This window comes from Oncorhynchus tshawytscha, linkage group LG14 (genome assembly GCF_018296145.1).
Source record: "Oncorhynchus tshawytscha isolate Ot180627B linkage group LG14, Otsh_v2.0, whole genome shotgun sequence".
Lineage (NCBI taxonomy): Eukaryota > Metazoa > Chordata > Actinopteri > Salmoniformes > Salmonidae > Oncorhynchus > Oncorhynchus tshawytscha.
The window spans coordinates 23,684,872-23,707,366 of record NC_056442.1 but is presented as its reverse complement, the minus strand read 5'-3'; the positions used below and the strand labels follow the sequence as shown (position 1 = coordinate 23,707,366).

At 47.9% G+C, this 22,495-nt stretch overlaps 1 protein-coding gene across 5 annotated transcripts; it reads right to left on the bottom strand.

Moving 5' to 3' along the window:
- Positions 1–332: 332 nt before the first annotated feature.
- LOC112266808 (smoothelin-like protein 2) lies at positions 333–21,592 on the bottom strand. 5 transcript variants are annotated; one of them, XM_024444638.2, is made up of 10 exons: positions 21,441–21,592; positions 19,908–20,688; positions 4,971–5,052; positions 4,613–4,855; positions 4,470–4,532; positions 4,292–4,358; positions 4,019–4,162; positions 3,547–3,667; positions 2,286–2,437; positions 333–1,344 (listed from the first exon to the last, which is right to left on the bottom strand). In XM_024444638.2, the coding sequence occupies exons 2-10, from the start codon at positions 20,430–20,432 to the stop codon at positions 1,218–1,220; spliced, it is 1,524 nt and encodes a 507-aa protein (XP_024300406.2). In that variant the 5' UTR covers positions 20,433–20,688; positions 21,441–21,592; the 3' UTR covers positions 333–1,217. The 5 variants fall into 5 exon arrangements, with proteins under 5 accessions (XP_024300406.2, XP_042153110.1, XP_042153111.1 ...); XM_042297176.1 differs by having other exon boundaries at positions 3,547–3,670; positions 21,441–21,591; XM_042297177.1 differs by having other exon boundaries at positions 3,547–3,670; positions 21,431–21,570.
- Positions 21,593–22,495: the final 903 nt, after the last annotated feature.

Below are 22,495 nucleotides of genomic sequence, written 5' to 3'. Positions count from 1 at the left end.
AAGTCATCAATGTAAGGGCATTTCATATTTTTTTCCACCTAACTTTTAACCTAAATTCAAAGAATGGTGAAATGTTTTGTTGAGTTCAAGTTGAATTCACGTTAGCTGACAATTTTAAGGTCTTGATTTTCTCCAAAGTAATGGTATTCAAAATCTGGTAAATTGATAAAGCACACTTTCTTTAACCTGTATAGATGCTGTATTTTGGATGTTTTCAGACGAATAATCACGATACATTTTTTTGGTGCACTAAAATTACAAAAAGTTAACTCAAGTTAATTAATTAACTGACAGCCCGACTATAAAATGATGACATAAAAAAAACAAAGGTGTGTGTGAAACAAGTAACAATTTATTCAGGATTTCTTTGTCCTTTTTTTTGTCTATGAAAATAAAATAAAAATCACAACCATAGCAATAACACTATGAACATAGGCCATTTTACATTTGCATCTAGTGGGTACATATGTGCAGTTAATCTTTGCAGTTCTAGCTCGTTAAATGGCATACCCTTCAACTTTATAGTGAGTGTACTTTGGTTCCTCTGTTCGGCTGATGTAAAGGCACACTTTGGTATAGCTTCTCTATTGTGCTGCAATGCAAGGCCTTTTGTAGACACATTCAGGTCTGAGAAACCACAGTGGGACAATAAAGTAAATGAGGCCTGAACAAATACAACTCTAGAAGGAACCAAATGATGATAACATCGGATGTAGACTGATCCACAGGGTCAATCCTCTGGATCCTCAGTCCTTTGTCCTTGGTCCAGTGTTATAGGCCCACTGTTCAAGTCCTCTTGCAGCTCCTTCAACGGGACTAGGTTTTCTCCCCAGCGAAGAGTTGATTCCGCAACCTGTCCCATTCTCTCAAACAGCAACTGTGCCAATATAAGCCTTAAACATGGTCGGTCACCAAAAAAAGGGGGGAAAAGATCCTTCCCCTCTCTCTGAAACATAACACAGAACTTTCAGCGAATAATCACCCAGCCACTCATACATAAACAGAGATAACACAGCCTTTTGTACTTGTGAATAGCTGTGAGCACTCAACATGGCAGAGTGAAACATCTCTCAAACTGGAGAAATACATGTAATACTCTGTCCGTTACAGCAGGGGGAAGTGTTGTCTCTCAGTGTGCATTGCTGCTGTCGCTGAAGGCAAGAGAGTGGTGGTGGTGGGGCAGTGATGTTGTCGAGTAGCTGCCAGGTCATCGTTCATCACTCAAACTTGCGCAGGTGGTTGTACATGGACTGGACGTAGGTAAAGACACACATGGGGTCCGGCTTGCGCCCCATCACCATCATATCGTCCACCTCGATGAGCCGGTCACAGCCCGCCTTCTCCCTGAATCAGACAGAGGGCACGGCACAAGTAAGGAGGAGACTAGGGCTATCTATGTCATTCCTTAGTTAATAAAGGGGCTGATCGTTCATTAGCCTGGTCCCAGATCTGTTTCAACTGTTTTCCACAACTCATATTTATGATAATTCAGAGTGGTTGGTAAGACAAGACAAACAGACCTGGGACCAGGCAAATAGATCACATGGAACAATGTTGACTAATTTGTGGTATTGTACAGAAGCTCATGTGTTTAGAACTCTCTCTGTATGTGGCTAGAGACACACATGGTTTTGATCTATACTGTGTCAGTGTTCTGCATGCATCCATGTGTCAGCAGGACTACGAGACGCTGTGCTGCAGCAGCTGTGTTCTCAGTGGGGAGGTCAGGCTGGAGGAATGTGAGAGGAGCGGATGGAAGCAGAGCAGAGGGAAGAGGAGGTTACTGCGGGGACCCGGGGAGGGGAGAGGGTATTCTCTGGCAGCGGCTGCTTCGCTGGCTTAACGTGTGGGCTGGAGACACTATTTACCAAGATGCAACAGAAACATTGTAAGGTCATCTCAGTGCTGCAAGGTTCCACGTATCAACGCTATTAATGGAATCTGAAGGTGATTCCATTCATGTTATTTCTCCTTGTGTGGTGGCCAGGGACACTGGGACTCTAAATGTATCTACACAGGTAACTTGGGATCGCCTTCATATCAAGCACAGCACTGTAGTGTCCATAGCTTCACCAAACCAAGAGGAGAGCGACATTGGAAATGCACATGAATAGGCCCGATACATAAAGCGTTGTCCCACTGATATGATCTTACAATGTTGCGACATAATGAATGGATAAATCGTTCCAACATGATTCAAGACAGAGGTTCATGGGGTTGTGTGTACAATGCTCAGAAATACAGAATGTATACATAACGCGTAATACAATGTAAAAGTTACGTACTCTGCTGTCCCGAAGGCCAGCTCAAAGTTGTGTTTGCGGTCGGCAGGCGTCAGCACGTTGTAGTCAAACTCAGTGGGGAAGAAGGAATGGACCAGGGCACAGAAGGCCATGCCGTCACTCCAACTGGACGAGAAGTTCTGGATGTCTATGTTCTGGGGACGGAGAGACAGAGCTAGGAGTGTGTGGTTGTGTGTGTGTCTGGACTGTAAATGTCTCTGAGTGTGCGTGGTGTATTTGCACATGTGTTTAGCGGGAGGGGGGGATACGGAGGTACCGTAAAAGAGACGTAAGAATAAACCAGACAGACAAAAAAAAACTAGAAAAATTATTGGCTACCTATTCTAACTTTATGAAATTACCTCTCCCAGGTTTCTCTGTCATAATGTGGAAAACAGAGGAGGAATCCTGAATGGTTCTTTATCCTCAATTCCTCTACCTGCGTCTCGCTCAGTTTCTCTCCAATTGGACATGATTTCAGAACTGTGTAATTTCACGGTTTTTGTGTCCTTTAGCCTATAAAAACCTCAGCGTGTCAGTGGGAAAATACAACTTGTCATGTTCGTTGAGCGCCGGTCAGGTCTCTAATTTGAGTGTGAGGAGGAGCTGCCTGCGGGAATCGGCCGGTGCTGTTTGCTCTGCGGGGCCGGCCTTGGCCCGTGACAGCTCTCTGTTTAACCAGAGCCACATGGACAGACTGGCACAGCTGCTACAGAGTGCATGGCAGAGTGAAGCCAACAGCCCAAGCAATGAGCCGTAACTCAAACACACACGGATATGCATGTTCTACACACACACACACACACACACACACACACACACACACACACACACACACACACACACACACACACACACACACACACACACACACACACACACACACACACACACACACACACACAATACTACAATAGTACGCTTAGTTCAGTATGCAGCATAACCATGGCAAGTTGCTTCTCATTAACACATCAACGCTCCGCTATGTGCTAATGGTTTAACCCATGGAGAATCCAGGAGAGTTATTTTAATGCCCTCTTCAGGAGCTAGCAAAAATGACAAAAGACTGCTCCTGCGTAGTGGATCCATTTCAGGTGACCAGATGACAGTTCCATATTCATCATCTTTGTTACTGGCTACTATAGAGGTGTATTCATAACAGGTGGACCTGATCCTAGATCAGCCTCTACTCTGAGTTTGCTTTGTGAATACGGCCCAGGGCTCTGTTCCGGTGTGTAGCCGTGTTCTGTCACCACGGTCTCACCTGGTATCCTATGGTTTTGGAGCGGCACCACTCCAGAAGAATCTGCTTGATGCTGCTGGCACTGGACACACCAAAGCTCTGAGAACGCTTCAGCTTGGGCTTGGAGTCCATGGGCTTGGACCTACTGAGAGGAACGGGGACAGGGGTCAACACGATGAGCCAGCAAACATGACAGAGGTCGTGTCCCTATTCTCTCCCGAAGTGTACACTTGCACACTTCCCGTGGTTGAGTGATGTTTTTCCACCATTGTTAAATGAGAGAGAGAGAGAGAGAGAGAGAGAGAGAGAGAGAGAGAGAGAGAGAGAGAGAGAGAGAATGAGAGTGTGTAGAGAATTGGGATGCAACCGAAGTATGAGTTAAGAATTACCCAGGAGAAAGGAGGGATAATACAAGGGAAAAGGAGAGGACCTATCAGTTTAGGGACAGATGGCATAGAAAGAGAGATGATGGTGGGAGGAGAGAGGGTGGTACCTGCTGGCTTCAGAATCCAGCTTTTCAAAGATGGACCAGCGGGCCTGAGCGCCAATGTTGCGTGGCAACGTCTGTGACCTCACCAGCTCCCGCCTCCGCTCAACTCCCCTCCCAAAGGGCAGGACCCCGCCCACATCTTCCACCCTGCGGGTCGGAGGACAGAGGAGTGTCACACATCAACTTGGGCCACAATGAGGCCATTCGAAATGGCAAGTGGGTTAAAGCATGGACTATCTCACTTCTCTAGGACTGAGTAAAGAATAGTTCACTCACCCGTCTGTGTTGTGTTGAATGAGGCCAGAGTAAGTCACTGACTTCGGGGGAGCGGACAAGGACTTTTCTGCAAATGACAAATCAAAGAACAGATAAGGAAACTGTGGGAATAAAACATTGTGTGAGTCTGGTTAGTTCCAGTTCTAGTAACAGGCCTGACTTGATAGATCCCTCTTACCTGACAGTCGAGGAGAGCCCAGACCTCGGCTGAGACTGGGGGTCCATGTCTTCATAGAAGACACTAAACCGCAAAAAGACAAAGGGTGTTTCAAAGGATATTATGGCTTATGGAGCTTTTAGCTGATGTCTGGTGCCTCTTACCTGGTTGAATGGAGGATTCTGGGATGGTTTGAGGCTGGTTGTTGTCAGTAGGCTCTGATACAGGCGAGGGCAGAGAACGTACGGGACTGGTGGGAGATTCGCTCTTCATAACTGAGGGCTCAGCCGTTTTGGTTGTGGCGGTGATGGGTAGGTGGGGCATCCGCATGGCAACAGGGGCCGTGCTTTCATACGGGACGTTGTTATTGGCTGGCGAGCTTTTTCCATGTGACACAGTCGAGTTTTCTGATTGGACAAGCATTGAGAAAATGCAGTACATCCCCTCATACAGTACATGGGATGGTAAGTATGGCTGTATTTCTACTGTAGCTGAGATGGTAGAGAATAGAACAGTCATTACCTGGGGTAGTAGAGTGTCCATTCTCCAGTGCAGGGGATACAGGGGTTGGATCCACCTCTATTGGCTCCTCACGTTCAATACTCTACAGGACACAGAGATAGAATCACATGAACACCCCTCCCCAGACTACTCAGGTGTCACAGTGTCTTCTATTTTGATGACAGGCCCTTTAAAACACGTGAACAACTTTTAGATGCCAAAATAAGCATGTTATCCGATACATGGTCAGATCAAGTCATTTCAGAGTGCTGACATGTTTCAAGTTCCCATTCATGGCATCCATGGCCAAGGAACATTATTGTTCCATTTTTATCTTGTTAAATCCTCCACCCCCCACAACGTTGCTACCGCACCACATCTACTACTTTCATTAGTACGTGACTGGGGCTCAGTACACTGTGTGCCTGACTAACCAGCCAATCCACAGAGGAGCCTTTCAGGAAGACAACCAGGAAGTGACTGAGGGCTGTGTGATTTGTCTGTGGAGGAAGTGTAATGTTTCTGACTTGCTCTTTCTTGCTCTCACACATGCATGTATGCACATGCGCACACACACATACAATACAAGTTATTGTATACAGTTATTATCAAAGAAAGGGTACATTCCTCCCAGTGAAAATGAAGTCAGTAATTGAGCTGTAGGAGAGAAAGGAGCCAGGTGACCTCAGCAGAGAGGAATGCTGCTGCTGCTGGGTTGTGTGTGTGTGTGAGAGTGAGAGTGAGAGTGAGAGTGAGAGTGAGAGAGAGAGAGACTGCATTAAGAAGGGCCGAAGTGAGCTGGGAACAGCTGACTGTCCCACTGGGAGAAGGTGATGGGGGGGAGACAAATTTCCCCCAGTCAACCATGGAAGCCCATGAGCCCTGATCAACCCTGATGCTCTGGCTAAAACCCAAGCTCCTCCTGTCTTGGTGTGTCCCAGCCCTGGAAACGTTCTGTACTAAGCCACGCTTCTCCTCCTGTCTGAATGGGCCACCAGACATGTGTGTGTGAGACTGTGGTGCTCTGGGCCTGAAGATAAAAGTAGGCAAATCTTTTAGGATAGTAGCGATCGAACGTAGGGGGTACCCTCGGTTTGATCTGATCTCGGACCAAAGTTAATGTCAAATAGTAGGAAGGCCCTTTTCAAATCTACATTTAAGAGGATGACCAGGAATCAAGGGACACCCCACAGAGCAACACACGCACACCAATTCTCCACACAACACAGGCAGGAGCACACAACAGCCCCTCTCTCCGCCACACTGGAACAACAAATCCCCCGGTCCCTGGGAGTGCGTCATTGAATTATCAGTGGGGAACTATAAAATATTTGGAGGAAATCGTGAAATGATGTAGGGAATGTGGAAAAGCCCTCAGCCTGCTACACAGACTCACGAGAGAAATGGGGGGGGGGGGTCAGTCTTAGCCTGCAGGGCAGGATCAAAGATGACACCCCCTGTCCTGTGTGTTCAGTTTCTCAGTCTCTATGTCCTTATTGCCTTAGAAGCAGAGCTAGTGGGCACACTGGATCAACAATGTAGCCTTTCTAGGAGCCTCCACTCTCTCTTCTCCCTGCGGAGGCACACCTGACCTGAGAGTGGATAACTACATTAGAATCTCCCCATTCAGCAGGACTGTAACCCCACTCCTAAACGCCCCCCCCCCCCTCTCTCTCCCTCTCCCCCTCCCCCTCTCCCTCTCTCCGACCTGGTTCAGCAGCGTATGGACAAAAAGCATCAGGGCCAACACAGCATTCAAGGGTATGAGGCTGAATACAGATGGTAACAGGTGGTGGTGGTAGTAGAGTGGGACAGTGGGTTCTCCCAGGCACATGGCACTTTCATGTGGGTGTAAATATCACAGCTGTCCCATGTCCCTCCTGGCAACATGCCATAGAAATGTTGATGTGCAAACACAAGATAATCTAAGTGGATTGTTATATTGCGAGTCTTGCAGTTTCGATGACGTTTCAATGAGGGGTGCGGAATGGAACATGAAGACAATTGGGGGCACACACACACACACACACACACACACACACACACACACACACACACACACACACACACACACACACACACACACACACACACACACACACACACACACACACACACACACACACACACACACCAGAGCTGTTCAGAGCAAGCAGACAGTACAGTTATAGTGGGCCTCTCATCACAGGTCTATAAAAGGGGTCTTTGCTCTGTAATTTCCTTGTAGAACAGGGAAGTCCTCACGGAGGGAGAGACACACAAAACCACCTGTTCTTTCAAAAGACCCACAAAGCCTGCAATTTAACAGGGGGACCCAGGTCGGCGCCTTGGTCCTACAGAAACGAGGGGGGCCCTTTGAACACTTTCTTTACATCACCTGACTACAGGGGCCCCTGCCTTATCTGATGGGTGTTAGTGGGAGCGAGGCTGTTAGGCCGAGCACACACACACACACACACACCCACACAGGCCCTTGTATTAAACTAACTGGGCACGCATACCCTTCTCAAGGGCTTCAGAGAGCCTCCCACCTCTAATCCCCCTATGAACCTGCTTCAGGATCTCTCCTCTTTCACTGGGATTTTCCAGGGTTTCAGTCACAAGGCAGGGTCCATAAAACACTGTCAAAGGTTTAGAATAGATATACCCCAATGTCACCGGCGTACAAATAAGATAACCTTATGTTCCGGTCAGGGGCTGGATGTCCCGGAAGACCATGTACCGTTGAGAGTGTGACGCATGCGGCAATGTAAGATTGTGCGTGCGTGCCGCAGAAAGACATGTAGGATGTGTGTGTGTGTGATGCGGAAGGTCATGTAAGATTGAGAGAGCATAAGGGGAGGGAAGGGAGATGGGACCGACTCCCCAGGACAGCAGTTGGCACCCAATAACTTCGACATCTCCAAGATCCAAGAGGTTTAGTAGTCCGCTCTCGGGTTACAAGGCACCAGCTGTGCAAGACATCGGTGTCCCAGCCTCCCGACACCAAAACAAATCGATAAAACCTGGTGATATGACATGACTGTCTGATGATTCAATCAGCTAAGTTAGGAGGTGCGAGGACACGTGCTCCGAAAAACAGCACACCCTCTAGTCCGTACAGTATGGCTGCATGAAAAGTGTTGAGTCAAACCAGTGCAAACAAGTCTAATACAAACACTAATTCCCACTAAACTTTTGCTGTTGTTGTCTGTCTGTTTGAAAATGAAAAAAATATAATATATATATATAATAAATAATAACAAAACAAACACTATTTTCCTCTCTCTCTCGCCAAGTCCTCCCTCTCCCTCCCTCCCTCTCTCCGAGGCCTCCCTCTCCCCGAGTCCTCCCTCTCTCTCCCTCCCTCTCCCTTCCCTCCGAATCCTCCCTCCATCTCCCTCCCTCCGAGTCCTCCCTCCCTCTCCCTCCCTCCGAGTCCTCCCTCTCTCTCCCTCGCTCCCTCCCTCTCTCCGAGTCCTCCCTCTCTCTCCCTCCCTCCAGAGTCCTCTCCCTCCCTCCCTCCGAGTCCTCCCTCCCTCTCTCTCTGAATCCTACCTCATTCTCCCTCCCTCCTTCTTTCCGAGTCCTCCCTTTCCCTCCCTCCCTCTCGCTGAGTCCTCCCTCCCTCTCCCTGCCTCCGAGTCCTCCCTCCCCGAGTCCTCCCTCCCCGAGTCCTCCCTCCGAGTACTCCCTCCCTACTCCCTCCCTCCCCTCCCTCTCTCTCCCTCTCTCTCCCTCTCTCTTTCCGAGCCCTCCCTCCCTCCCTCCCTCCCTCCGAGTCCTTCCTCTTTCTCCCTCAGAGTACTCCCTCCCTCTCTCTCCCTCTCTCTTTCCTAGGCCTCCCCCTCCCTCGCTCGCTCCCTCCCTCCCCCTCCGAGTCCTTCCTCTTTCTCCCTCCCTCTCCCTCCCTCTCCCCACGGGACCCACGGCCAACAATGAATGTAGAGGGCGGTGGAACCTGTAACCACGGCGATGGGAAATACAGGGCATTGTCTGGAAGTAATTAGGAGAGCCAGGGGCAGCCTGGGAGGGGAGCGGCCGGCCAGTCAAGCCAGCCCAGCCCTGCTCGCATGCCTCTCTCAAGCCCCCTTCACCCCTGACCTCTCTCTCTGTCTCTCTCTGTGTCTCTTTCTCTCTCTGTGTATCTCTTTCTCTCCCCCCCCCATATATATATATATATATATATATCTCTATTGGGGGAGAGGATATATATATATATATATGTGAGTTGATCAAAATTTGGTTTGTTTTCGATATCTTTGCGTATCTGTGTAATCGGAGGGAATATGTGTCTCTAATATGGTCATACATTTGGCAAGTGGTTAGGAAGTGCAGCTCAGTTTCTACCTCATTTTGTGGGCAGTGTACACATAGCCTGTCTTCTCTTGAGAGCCAGGTCTGCCAACGACGGCCTTTCTCAAGAGCAAGGCTATGCTCTCAGTCTGTACATAGTCAAAGCTTTCCTTAAGTTTGGGTCAGTCACAGTGGTCAGGTATTCTGCTACTGTGTACTCTCTGTTTAGAGCCAAATAGCATTCTAGTTTGCTCAGTTCTGTTATTAATTCTTTCCATTGTGTCAAGTAATTATCTTTTTGTTTTCTCATGATTTGGTTGGGTCTAATGGTGTTGCTGTGTGGGGTCTGTTTGTGAACAGAGCCCCAGGACCAGCTTGCTTAGGGGACTCTTCTACAGGTTCATCTCTCTGTAGGTGATGGCTTTGTTATGGAAGGTTTGGGAATCGCTTCCTTTTATGTGGAATTTAATGTCTCTTTTCTGGATTTTGATCATTAACGGGTATCGGCCTAATTCTGCTCTGCATGCATTATTTGGTGTTTTACATTTTATATTTTTGCAGAATCCTGCATGCAGTCTCAATTTGGTGTTTGTCCCATTTTGGGAATTCTTGGTTGGTGAGCGGACCCCAGACCTCACAACCATAAAGGGCAATGGGTTCTATAACTGATTCAAGTATTTTTTAGCCAGATCTTAATTGGTATGTCAAATGTTATGTTCCTTTTGATGGCATAGAAGGCCCTTCTTGCCTTGTCTCTCAGATCGTTCATAGCTTTGTGGAAGTTACCTGTGGTGTTCATAGCTTTGTGGAAGTTACCTGTGGTGCTGATGTTTAGGCCGAGGTATGAATAGTTTGTGTGCTCTAGGGCAACGGTGTCTAGATGGAATTTGTATTTGTGGTCCTGGCAACTGGACCTTTTTTTGGAACACCATTATTTTTGTCTTACTGAGATTTACTGCCAGGGCCCAAGTTTTGACAGTGCAGAAGATCTAGGTGCTGCTGTAGGCCCTCCTTGGTTGGGGACAGAAGCACCAGATCATCAGCAAACAGTAGACATTTGACTTCAGATTCTAGTAGGCTGAGGCCGAGTGCTCCAGACTGTGCTAGTGCCCTCGCCAATTCGTTGCTATATACAGTGGGGCAAAAAAGTATTTAGTCAGCCACCAATTGTGCTAGTTCTCCCACTTAAAAAGATGAGAGAGGCCTGTAATTTTCCTCATAGGTACACTTCAACTATGACAGACAAAAGGAGAAAAAAAAATCCTGAAAATCACATTGACGGATTTTTATAAATTTATTTGCATATTATGGTGGAAAATAAGTATTTGGTCAATAACAACAGTTTATCTCAATACTTTGTTATATACCCTTTGTTGGCAATGACAGAGGTCAAACGTTTTCTGTAAGTCTTCACAAGGTTTTCACACACTGTTGCTGGTATTTTGGCCCATTCCTCCATGCAGATCTCCTCTAGAGCAGTGATGTTTTGGGGCTGTTGTTGGGCAACACGGACTTTCAACTCCCTCCAAAGATTTTCTATGGGGTTGAGATCTGGAGACTGGCTAGGCCACTCCAGGACCTTGAAATGCTTCTTACGAAGCCACTCCTTCGTTGCCCGGGCGGTGTGTTTGGGATCATTGTCATGCTGAAAGACCCAGCCACGTTTCATCTTCTATGCCCTTGCTGATGGAAGGAGGTTTTCACTCAAAATCTCACGATACATGGCCCCATTCATTCTTTCCTTTACACGGATCAGCCGTCCTGGTCCCTTTGCAGAAAAACAGCCCCCAAGCATGATGTTTCCACCCCCATGCTTCACAGTAGGTATGGTGTTCTTTGGATGCAACTCAGCATTCTTTGTCGTCCAAACACGATGAGTTGAGTTTTTACCAAAAATTTTGGTTTCACCTGACCATATGACATTCTCCCAATCTTCTTCTGGATCATCCAAATGCTCTCTAGCAAACTTCAGACGGGCCTGGACATGTACTGGCTTAAGCAGGGGGACACGTCTGGCACTGCAGGATTTGAGTCCCTGGCGGCGTAGTGTGTTACTGATGGTAGGCTTTGTTACTTTGGTCCCAGCTCTCTGCAGGTCATTCACTAGGTCCCCCCGTGTGGTTCTGGGATTTTTGCTCACCGTTCTTGTGATCATTTTGACCCCACGGGGTGAGATCTTGCGTGGAGCCCCAGATCGAGGGAGATTATCAGTGGTCTTGTATGTCTTCCATTTCCTAATAATTGCTCCCACAGTTGATTTCTTCAAACCAAGCTGCTTACCTATTGCAGATTCAGTCTTCCCAGCCTGGTGCAGGTCTACAATTCTGTTTCTGGTGTCCTTTGACAGCTCTTTGGTCTTGGCCATAGTGGAGTTTGGAGTGTGACTGTTTGAGGTTGTGGACAGGTGTCTTTTATACTGATAACAAGTTCAAACAGGTGCCATTAATACAGGTAACGAGTGGAGGACAGAGGTGCCTCTTAAAGAAGAAGTTACAGGTCTGTGAGAGCCAGAAATCTTGCTTGTTTGTAGGTGACCAAATACTTATTTTCCACCATAATTTGCTAATAAATTCATAAAAAATCCTACAATGTGATTTTCTGGATTTTTTTCTCTCATTTTGTCTGTCATAGTTGAAGTGTAGCTGAGGGGAGGACGGCTCATAATAATGGCTGGAATGGAGCGAATGGAATGGCATCAAACACATAGAAACCATGGAAACCACGTGTTTGATACCATTCCACTCCAGCCATTACCACGGGCCCGTCCTCCCCAATTAAGGTGCCACCAACCTCCTGCGATTGTCCACAGATCTTCATCAGGAGAACAACAAGCACCAAATCAATGTGAGGAGTGTGAGATGTGAGGTGGAGAGGAATGGTATCAAATACATGAAACACATGGTTACCATATGTTTGATGCCATTCCATTATTATGAGCCTTCTTCCCCTCAGCAGTCTTCACTGCTGTGTGCATAGGTGCACATCGTGAGCCAACCATCACAAACAGTAATTTGGTATGGAGCAGGATGAATGCTCCCCCCCCCCCCATTCATACAATCTATCCATCAGACTATACTAGACTGTGACGAACACACGCACCTATGGCACTGCAAGGTAAACCAAGCAGTCCATTAGTAATTGCATGTTTGAGCAGCAGTGCAGAAGACGGTGGTTGAGTAATGTTAATAGCGGGGGTCCTGAATTGTAAGGAGCGGAGAGAGTATATGATGTTGGTGTATTGCGTGTGTGTGTGTGTGTGTGTGTGTGTGTGTGTGTGTGTGTGTGTGTGTGTGTGTAGCAGTGACAGGGAGCGTTGGCTTTCAGCTGATTTGAGGCGTTTTGATAATACAACCTGTGCTCTGCTCCTCTTTAGAAGTCCTCTCCATGTGTGCTGTATAATAGTATGAGTGTGTTTAGTGTATGCAATGGGATCCTACCGTTGGAGGTGTGTTGAGGGCAGGACGCTGTGTGGGTTGTTTGTACAGTACGTGCGCGGTGTGTGTCTGCTCACGGTGACAGTGTGAGCGTGCTCTGACGGAGTTTCCACTGTCTCACACCACCCCCCCGTCGGTTCACATGCCCTGAAGATGCCTCAGTCTGAGAGAAGACACACACATGCATGCAACCAGGCACACACACACACACAGCCCAGCACAGCCCAGCACAGCCCAGCACAGGACAGTGAGGACCTAAGGATTCACACTGTGGTCCTGTGTTATGTAGTTACGTTAACTGTCAAAGATAACATTCCCTAACCAGAAACCGTGGATTGATGGCAGCATTCGTGTGAAACTGAAGGCACGAACCACTGCTTTTAATCAGGGCAAGGTGTCTGGTAACATGGCTGAATACAAACAGTGCAGCTATTCCCTCCGCAAGGCTATCAAACAAGCTAAGCGCCAGTACAGAGACAAAGTAGAATCTCAATTCAACGGCTCAGACACAAGAGGTATGTGGCAGGGTCTACAGTCAATCACGGACTACAGGAAGAAACCCAGCCCAGTCACGGACCAGGATGTCTTGCTCCCAGGCAGACTAAATAACTTTTTTGCCCGCTTTGAGGACAATACAGTGCCACTGACACGGCCTGCAACGGAATCATGCGGTCTCTCCTTCACTGCAGCCGAAGTGAGTAAGACATTTAAACGTGTTAACCCTCGCAAGGCTGCAGGCCCAGACGGCATCCCCAGCCGCGCCCTCAGAGCATGCGCAGACCAGCTGGCCGGTGTGTTTACGGACATATTCAACCAATCCCTATACCAGTCTGCTGTTCCCACATGCTTCAAGAGGGCCACCATTGTTCCTGTTCCCAAGAAAGCTAAGGTAACTGAGCTAAACGACTACCGCCCGTAGCACTCACATCCGTCATCATGAAGTGCTTTGAGAGACTAGTCAAGGACCATATCACCTCCACCCTACCTGACACCCTTGACCCACTCCAATTTGCTTACCGCCCAAATAGGTCCACAGACGATGCAATCTCAACCACACTGCACACTGCACACTGCCCTAACCCATCTGGACAAGAGGAATACCTATGTGAGAATGCTGTTCATCGACTACAGCTCGGCATTCAACACCATAGTACCCTCCAAGCTCGTCATCAAGCTCGAGACCCTGGGTCTCGACCCCGCCCTGTGCAACTGGGTACTGGACTTCCTGACGGGCCGCCCCCAGGTGGTGAGGGTAGGCAACAACATCTCCTCCCCGCTGATCCTCAACACTGGGGCCCCACAAGGGTGCGTTCTGAGCCCCCTCCTGTACTCCCTGTTCACCCACGACTGCGTGGCCATGCACGCCTCCAACTCAATCATCAAGTTTGCGGACGACACAACAGTGGTAGGCTTGATTACCAACAACGACGAGACGGCCTACAGGGAGGAGGTGAGGGCCCTCGGAGTGTGGTGTCAGGAAAATAACCTCACACTCAACGTCAACAAAACTAAGGAGATGATTGTGGACTTCAGGAAACAGCAGAGGGAACACCCCCCATCCACATCGATGGAACAGTAGTGGAGAGGGTAGCAAGTTTTAAGTTCCTCGGCATACACATCACAGACAAACTGAATTGGTCCACTCACACAGACAGCATCGTGAGGAAGGCGCAGCAGCGCCTCTTCAACCTCAGGAGGCTGAAGAAATTCGGCTTGTCACCAAAAGCACTCACAAACTTCTACAGATGCACAATCGAGAGCATCCTGGCGGGCTGTATCACCGCCTGGTATGGCAACTGCACCGCCCTCAACCGTAAGGCTCTCCAGAGGGTAGTGAGGTCTGCACAACGCATCACCGGGGGCAAACTACCTGCCCTCCAGGACACCTACACAACCCGATGCTACAGGAAGGCCATAAAGATCATCAAGGACATCAACCACCCGAGCCACTGCCTGTTCACCCCGCTGTCATCCAGAAGGCGAGGTCAGTACAGGTGCATCAAAGCTGGGACCGAGAGACTGAAAAACAGCTTCTATCTCAAGGCCATCAGACTGTTAAACAGCCACCACCAACATTGAGTGGCTACTGCCAACACACTGTCAATGACACTGACTCTACTCCAGCCACTTTAATCATGGGAATTGATGGGAAATTATGTAAATATATCACTAGCCACTTTAAACAATGCTACCTTATATAATGTTACTTACCCTACATTGTTCATCTCATATGCATACGTTGATACTGTACTCTATATCATCGACTGCATCCTTATGTAATACATGTATCACTAGCCACTTTAACTATGCCACTTGGTTTACATACTTATCTCATATGTATATACTGTACTCGATATCATCTACTGTATCTTGCCTATGCTGCTCTGTACCATCACTCATTCATATATCCTTATGTACATATTCTTTATCCCCTTACACTGTGTATAAGACAGTAGTTTTTTGGAATTGTTAGTTAGATTACTTGCTCGTTATTACTGCATTGTCGGAACTAGAAGCACAAGCATTTCGCTACACTCGCATTAACATCTGCTAACCATGTGTATGTGACAAATAAAATTTGATTTGATTTGATTTGATTTTGTGACCTATTAGGGAACAGGAGCTCTCCCCTCAAAGGGAGTACACTGAGGAATGTAGCGAATGTGAGGTTGGAGGTGTGCAGGTGTGGTCTGTCTGTGAAAGCATGCCTGTGTCTGAGTACTTGAGTGAATTCTGATGCCTGCTGCAAGTGGAGCAGAGGTGAAGAGGTCTGTGAGAGAAGGGGAGGAAGGGAGGAGGGAATGGGGGAGTGTTGGAGGGGGCACTGACTCATTCCTGAAGCCTAGAGTGTGTCTGGGGGTGGCTGGGTCCTGGGTGACCCTCTCCTCTAAATCCCCTCCTCGGTCAATGTACTTCAAATGAGGCAGAATGTCGACACAATAGCCCTTTCAGACAGCAGCTATGGTGGAGTAATTGGCGACAGGCAGCATTGTGTGACTCCTCGGCAGAGACCGGACAGACTGATGTAGGTGGCCGTGGAGGATGAGCAGGAGGAGGAGGATTCCTGTCTAGTATTGTCAGAGCAGCAGCCTTGACCAGCACAGTGGTAGAGGCTCATAGTTTCTCTATTGAGAGGAGTATCAAATGATCCCAGTGAAACCCACTGCCTGTCCTCCTCAGACTCTGGGGGAGCTGGTGTGTGCTCAAAGGGACTGAGGGGAACTTCTGATGAACTGTGTTCAGCCACGTAAGACTGCATAAAAACACAGAAAGAGAGAGAGAGACAGAGAGAGAGAGAGAGAGAGAGAGAGAGAGAGAGATTAATATCTATCTGCATCAGTGTCAGGTGTCCAAGGCACAGTCAAGCACAGGGGGAGATGTACTGTAACCAATCCTAGAGTGAAAGTGCAGGCCCGCACACATCCCAATTGGCTGTGCTCTCTCAGTGGGGCTACGCTCAACTCCAGGGCTGCAAAACCATCTTCAGATGTGCCCGGAGGTCCCCAGCGCAATCAGCTCCCTCCCTCAGACCTGCTGAAACAGCCCCATCGGACTTTACGAAGTCAACATACTGTACAGTCTTTCTCTACTCTCATTGGCTGTGTCTAGACTTGACAGTTCATGCAGCTTTTGTATTCTGATCAATGGAGTTCTGGTCATGGAATTCCAAACACGTCTACACCTACATTTAAATGTGTCTACTGTGTCCACATTGTGACCGGATTCCCTTTTCCCACACTATATTCAAATGCAGTTTGGATTTTGCAAACGGCGGAACAGGCTAAATCTGATTACACAACAACAACAACAACTGGGATGGCAGTAGCCAACTACTGAAGCTAACTTGCCAGCTAACCTCAAGCTAGCCAGCATGCTAACTAGCAAAGCTAAAGAGATGGCAAACACGTTAGCATAACTCTAGCAAACAAAAACATAGTTTTTTCTGGCTAGCATTTATGAGTTCCGCAAACACGTTCCTCACATGCTAGGAATGTATTTCCTCCAACGTTTAATGAAAAAGTGTCCTCTTTTCTGGAGACTTGTGGGTGGAGAGCTGATGACGTCGCCCACTGTATGCGCTTTCAGTAGCCTGATTGCGTCCAGACCGAGGATTTGCGCACACAATGCTTCCCTGACCACCTCCTGAGGTGGTTAGGGAGACCTAATGCGACTTTTCTCCGCCTAGACCTGTCTTTTCAATGCAATCTTCGTACTCTGATAGCAGAAGGCGCATGCAAGTGTCAAGTGTAGACATGGACATTAAGGCTGAAAGGTGTTGATGGGGCTGTAGGGGAAATCTGAACAGGATAGTGTTTCCCTGTTGAGTTCCGGGTGCATGTAAATATTCACTAGAATGAATGAATTGGATCAATAGATGAGGAACTCACATTAGTTTTCTACAGTGTTATGATCCAATCTCTGTCTGGTTGTTTGGAAATTTGAAGAAAAAGGTTTTGGCCACAAAAAGGGGGATCTCCAACAATCTGTTATGAGAAACAAAGAACCTCTGTTTCATACTAACCGACATATTTACATCAGATAAGAATCCTCCGATGCTTTACAACATGCTTTGTTAAGATGAGGTGCATGACATCAGTCATTTGCATACACGCTGTGTACTTGTGTGTGTTTGTTGCGTGGGTGAGCAGTCACAGTTAGCAGTCAACCTCCGTGCCAGACAGTCAAGGGTTAGTTTGCAGAAAGCAGCTGTGAGTTTACAACCAAGAGACAACAAAGAACCTCTGAGCCAAGAGGAAAGATTTGGAATCAAATAAAAGAGAAAATCTGAATATTGACCTTATAAAAGGGTGAATGTTACCTTTGTAGTTTCCAAAGCAGCATAGCCTTAGGGCCTTGTGTTGGGATACAGTCAAGAGAAACCTCAAACTTTTCAAACAGACACTACTGTGGTTTACAATACACCAAGGACTAAGACGGTAACTTTCCCAGACTTATCACTGAGTTCCCACCCAAACCTCATCAACAAGTGTCAAACTGTACTGGACCTTAGAACTGACCAACTACCACAGCGTTAGCTTTTCATCAACTGTACCAAAGTACACCTGTTTTTTCTTTCAATCCCTCAAATGTCCCAATGAACGTCTGGATACGTGTAAGTGAGAAACAATGTACTGTGTTTATTGTTGCTCATAAAGCTGAAGGACACCATGGAGTCCATTCAAAAAGGTTGCGCAAGCTCAACAAAGAGAATAGCCGGAGAAGATTCTCCAGCGACATGTTGTCAGCAGCATGATAGCAGTATATGAGCGCAAAAGAACCATTCATCACAGAGAGAGAGAGAGAGAGAGAGAGAGAGAGAGAGAGAGAGAGAGAGAAAGAAAGGGAAAGAGAGATTCTTCCGATGATCTATCACTCCCAGGAAAGAGAAGATCTAACGCTACAAGAACAGCTTCTTTCTCAGACTGCAGAGGCTGGACGGACATTAAAATAAGCAATTACTTCTACCAAAAATGTTCAGCGATGGGAAATGATCCTGATTGCTTTCATCTGGTATCTACTCCGCTTGCGTGTTTAAATATTAAGTTGAATATGACCCGAGTTTCCCCACTGCTGTCAAAGCTCTGACATCATCTCAGTGAAGTGGCCAAAAAAGTCTGTTCAACCCCCAATATCATGATTTAGTATAAACACACTCTGGAGTCTGGATGAATCATTGCACAATCTTGACAGTCTCTCAGAACCACATACTGTCACCACCACATAATTAAATACAACCCTTTCATTTATCCCTGCCAAGATGGCTGCCATTATCAGCCCATGCTAGATTTCTGGAGGTTCACAACATAATCTACTGCTCTAATGTATCTCTATGTTCGCCATAACCCCAACCCAGTCTCCCCAGTGTATAAAGCTGAATGACCACTTTTCAGAGAGAGTTCAGTGTGTCAAATCGGAGGGCCTGTTGTTTCCGGACCTCTGGCAGTCTCTATGCTGGTGCCACAGGGTTCAATTCTCGGGCCGACTCTCTTCTCTGTATATATCAATGATGTCGCTCTTGCTGCTGGTGAGTCTCTGATCCACCTCTACGCAGACGACACCATTCTGTATACTTCTGGCCCTTCTTTGGACACTGTGTTAGCAAACCTCCAAACGAGCTTCAACAACATACAACACTCCTTCCGTTGCCTGCAACTGCTCTTAAATGATCGTAAAACTAAATGCACGGTCTTCAACCGATCGCTGCCCGTACCCGCCCGCCCGACTAGCATCACTACACTGGACGATTCTGACTTAGAATATATGGACAACTGTAAGTACCTAGCTGTCTGGCTAGACTGTAAACTCACCTTCCAGACTCATATTAAACACCTCCAATCCAAAAGTTACATCTAGAATCAGCTTCCTATTTCGCAACAAAGCCTCCTTCACTCATGCTGCCAAACATACCCTCATAAACTGACTATCCTACCGATCCTTGACTTTCGGCGATGTCATTTACAAAATACCCTCCAACACTACTCAGCCAATTGGATACAGTCTACATATACTACCCCATATACTACACAACACTGCGACCTATATGCTCTTGTTGGCTCGTCCTCGCTACATATTCATCGCCAAACCCACTGGCTCCAGGTCATCTATAAGCCTTTGCTAGGTAAAGCTCCGCCTCACTGTTCACCATAGCAGCACCCACCCGTAGCATGCGCTCCAACAGGTATATTTCACTGGTCATCCCCAAAGCCAACACCTCTTTGGCCGCCTTTCCTTCCAGCTCTCTGCTGCCAATGACTGGAACGAATTGTAAAAATCACTGAAGTTGGAGATTTAAATCTCCCTCACTAACTTTAAGCGTCAGCTGTCAGATCAGTTTACTGATCGCTGCAGCTGTACACAGCCCATCTGTAAATAGCCCATCCAACCAACTACCTACCTACCTCATCCCCATATTTGTTTTTGTTTGTCTGCTCTTTTGCACACCAGTATTTCTACTTGCACATCCTCATCTGCACATATCACTCCAGTGTAAATTACTAAATGGTAATTACTTCACCATTATTGGCCTATTTATTGCCTTACCTCCTTACTTCATTTGCCCACACTGTATACAGGTTTTTATATTGTGTTATTGACTGTACGTTTGTTGAGCCCATGTGCAACTGTGTTGTATTTGTCACACTGCTTTGCTTTATCTTGGCCAGGTCACAGTTGTAAATGAGAACTTGTTCTCAACTGGCCTACCTGGTTAAATAAAGGTGAAATAAAAAATCATTAAAAAAAAACTCACGTTAGTCTTGCTGGACACAGCGAAGGTAGCTCGGCTGGAGAAGCGGGTGGCAGTGGGGCTGGAGGCCGAGCCCAAGGCTGACCCAGTCAGGGCTCCCATACTGGGGCCACCAGCAGGGCAGGTGGGGGATGTGGAGGGGGACTGGGGGCTCACCCTCTCCTGGCTGCTGCTGTGTGTCTGGAAGGACGCTGGCTGGTGCTGGTTGTTGTTGGTCCTCAGGGCGCCTCTGTCGCACACTATCCCAGTGAGGAGCTCCACCTGATGTTTAAGGGCCTCCAGCTGGCTCCGGAGCTGTCGGTTCTCCTGCTGCAGCTGGGCCACAGCCAGGCCTAGGGGGCCCTCGCTGGCGTGGGCCGTCGCCTCCACCAGACGGCGCTCCATGCCCTGCTTGAAGGCGCTTACGTCCACATGGATCTCACGCACGGCATCCCTCAGTGTGGCCTCGTAGCGGGCGAGCGCGGAGCACACCGTCTCGCCCTCCGGAGAGGAGCCCTCTCCCTCGGCTGTCAGAGGACCTGCGTCCATCTCTGCTCCACTGCCTCCAGTCCCTGTGTTCCTCACTGGGTCTTCTCTGCTCTCACTGGGTCTTCTCTGCTCTCACTGGGTCTTCTCTGCTCTCACTGGGTCTTCTCTGCTCTCTCTGGGGCTGCTCCCTCCTCCTGTCTGAGTGTCCCAGACACACGCACTTTGAATGGCGATTGGGGAGGAGTCAGTCTTGTGAGCTGCAGTTGAACCGTCAGGTCCCATGCGCACCAGGAGGTCCCTCAGGGTGTCCTCTATCCTGCCGAGTCAAAGCTCACATTCATCAGCCTGCTCCGACACACTGGATGACCATACGGAGGTCTCTCGAAAAGCAAACACTACTCAAACATGACAGACTGAAAGATGTGAAGTGAATCAGTAGAAAAGTAAAAAGACACAATCTGTATTGAAGCCAGGCATGTGACAAGGCTGTTGAGAATTAAACCAGTGAGGTAATTGTAACATAGTTTCCGTGAGTGTACAGTGTGTGTGTGTGTGTGTGTGTGTGTGTGTCTGAGAGCGAGAGACACAGAGAGCGAGAGACACAGAGAGACAGAGAGACAGAGAGAGAGACAGACACAGAGACAGGCAGAGACAGACAGAGAGAGATAGTAGTAAGAGAGACAGTAGACACAGACAGACAGACAGACAGACAGACAGACAGACAGACAGACAGACAGACAGACAGACAGACAGACAGACAGACAGACAGACAGACAGACAGACAGACAGACAGACAGACAGACAGACAGACAGACAGACAGACAGACAGACAGACAGACAGACAGACAGACAGAGAGAGACAGAGAGAGAGACAGACAGAGAAACAGAGACAGAGAGAGAGACAGACAGAGAAACAGAGACAGAGAAACAGAGACACAGAGAAACAGAGAGAGAGACAGAGACAGAGACAGACAGAGACAGAGAAACAGAGAAACAGAGACAGAGAGAGAGACAGACAGACAGAGACAGACAGAGACAGAGATAGTAGTAACCCATACGTAAGTTCACCTCTCGAGCTCCAATATAGTATTCCCCCTCAGCGCTGGCCAACTATGAGTGTCTGCTCTGCTCTGCCCGGCTTTAAACACTCCTCTCTCTCACACACTCACTCAGGTTAATCTCCCTCTTCTCCACTGGTCAGGGGGAGGGAGCAGGCACACAGAGGAGAGAGGAGGGAGGGAAAGTGAGAGGGAGGGAGGGAGAGAGCGAGACGGAGGCGGGCTAGAATTCCTCTTTATCCCTCCCAGCACTCGGTGAACTGTTGGAAGGAATCATCTGTGTTGATGTTGCCTTTCCCACCTCTCCTCCTCCTCCTCCTCCTCCTAGTGTATTTGTGTCATTCTCTCACCGAGTGAACTTTTAACAGCAGGACGTTCAAGCAGCAATCTTTCTCTCTGTCCTGATTTCTTTCGGTTCCAAGTCTTGTCAATCACGCCGGCTGTCTCCCCCTTTTAGCAGTGCTGTCATACATCAGGGGGGAAACTGACCCCCCCCCCCATGCCTCTGTCTTCCCTTCCTCTCTCTCTCTCTCTCTCTAATTGTATCATTATAGGTGGGTGGACAAAATAAGAGAGATAAGACAGGACAAGTAAACTTGTGAGATTACCTTTAATGAGAGAGAGATTGACGGGCAAGATAATGATTGACTTCAGGTAATCTGTGAAACAGAACATCCAAGTAGTGGAAAATGCCTGTCTCTGTCAGTATTCCATTGTATAGTTGTATTGTGGTGTAGAACAATTATTGCTAAAATTGTATTGTCACAGTGGGTAACTGGGTTTGAGCCTGGTGAGTGAAGGGTGAAGGGCTGCACCCCTCATTCTTCCCCTCCCCCACGTAACAGGACCCTAGCAGAGCAAACATTCCATATCAGATTGGAGAGTGAGTGAGTGAGTGAGTGAGTGAGTGAGTGAGTGAGTGAGTGAGTGGGGGTCTGGCTGGATGGGTGGCTGGGACGAACACTGCCCTGCACCACCATCATAAAGAGAACAGACGAACAGAGACAAATAACTTTACATTCCACCCCACTGTTTACCGTAAACACAGGGGGGTTGGAGAGGTGG

Bases quoted from the DNA above. Each gene is read 5' to 3' on its own strand.
- LOC112266808 (XM_042297176.1), bottom strand. From the start codon at position 20,432: ATGGACGCAGGTCCTCTGACAGCCGAGGGAGAGGGCTCCTCTCCGGAG. The intron at 4,163-4,291 runs GTGAGTGAACTA...TCCGACCCGCAG, and splicing joins ATTCAACACAACACAGACGG to GGTGGAAGATGTGGGCGGGG. The intron at 2,438-3,546 runs GTGAGACCGTGG...CTCCGTCCCCAG, and splicing joins CCAAAACCATAGGATACCAG to AACATAGACATCCAGAACTT.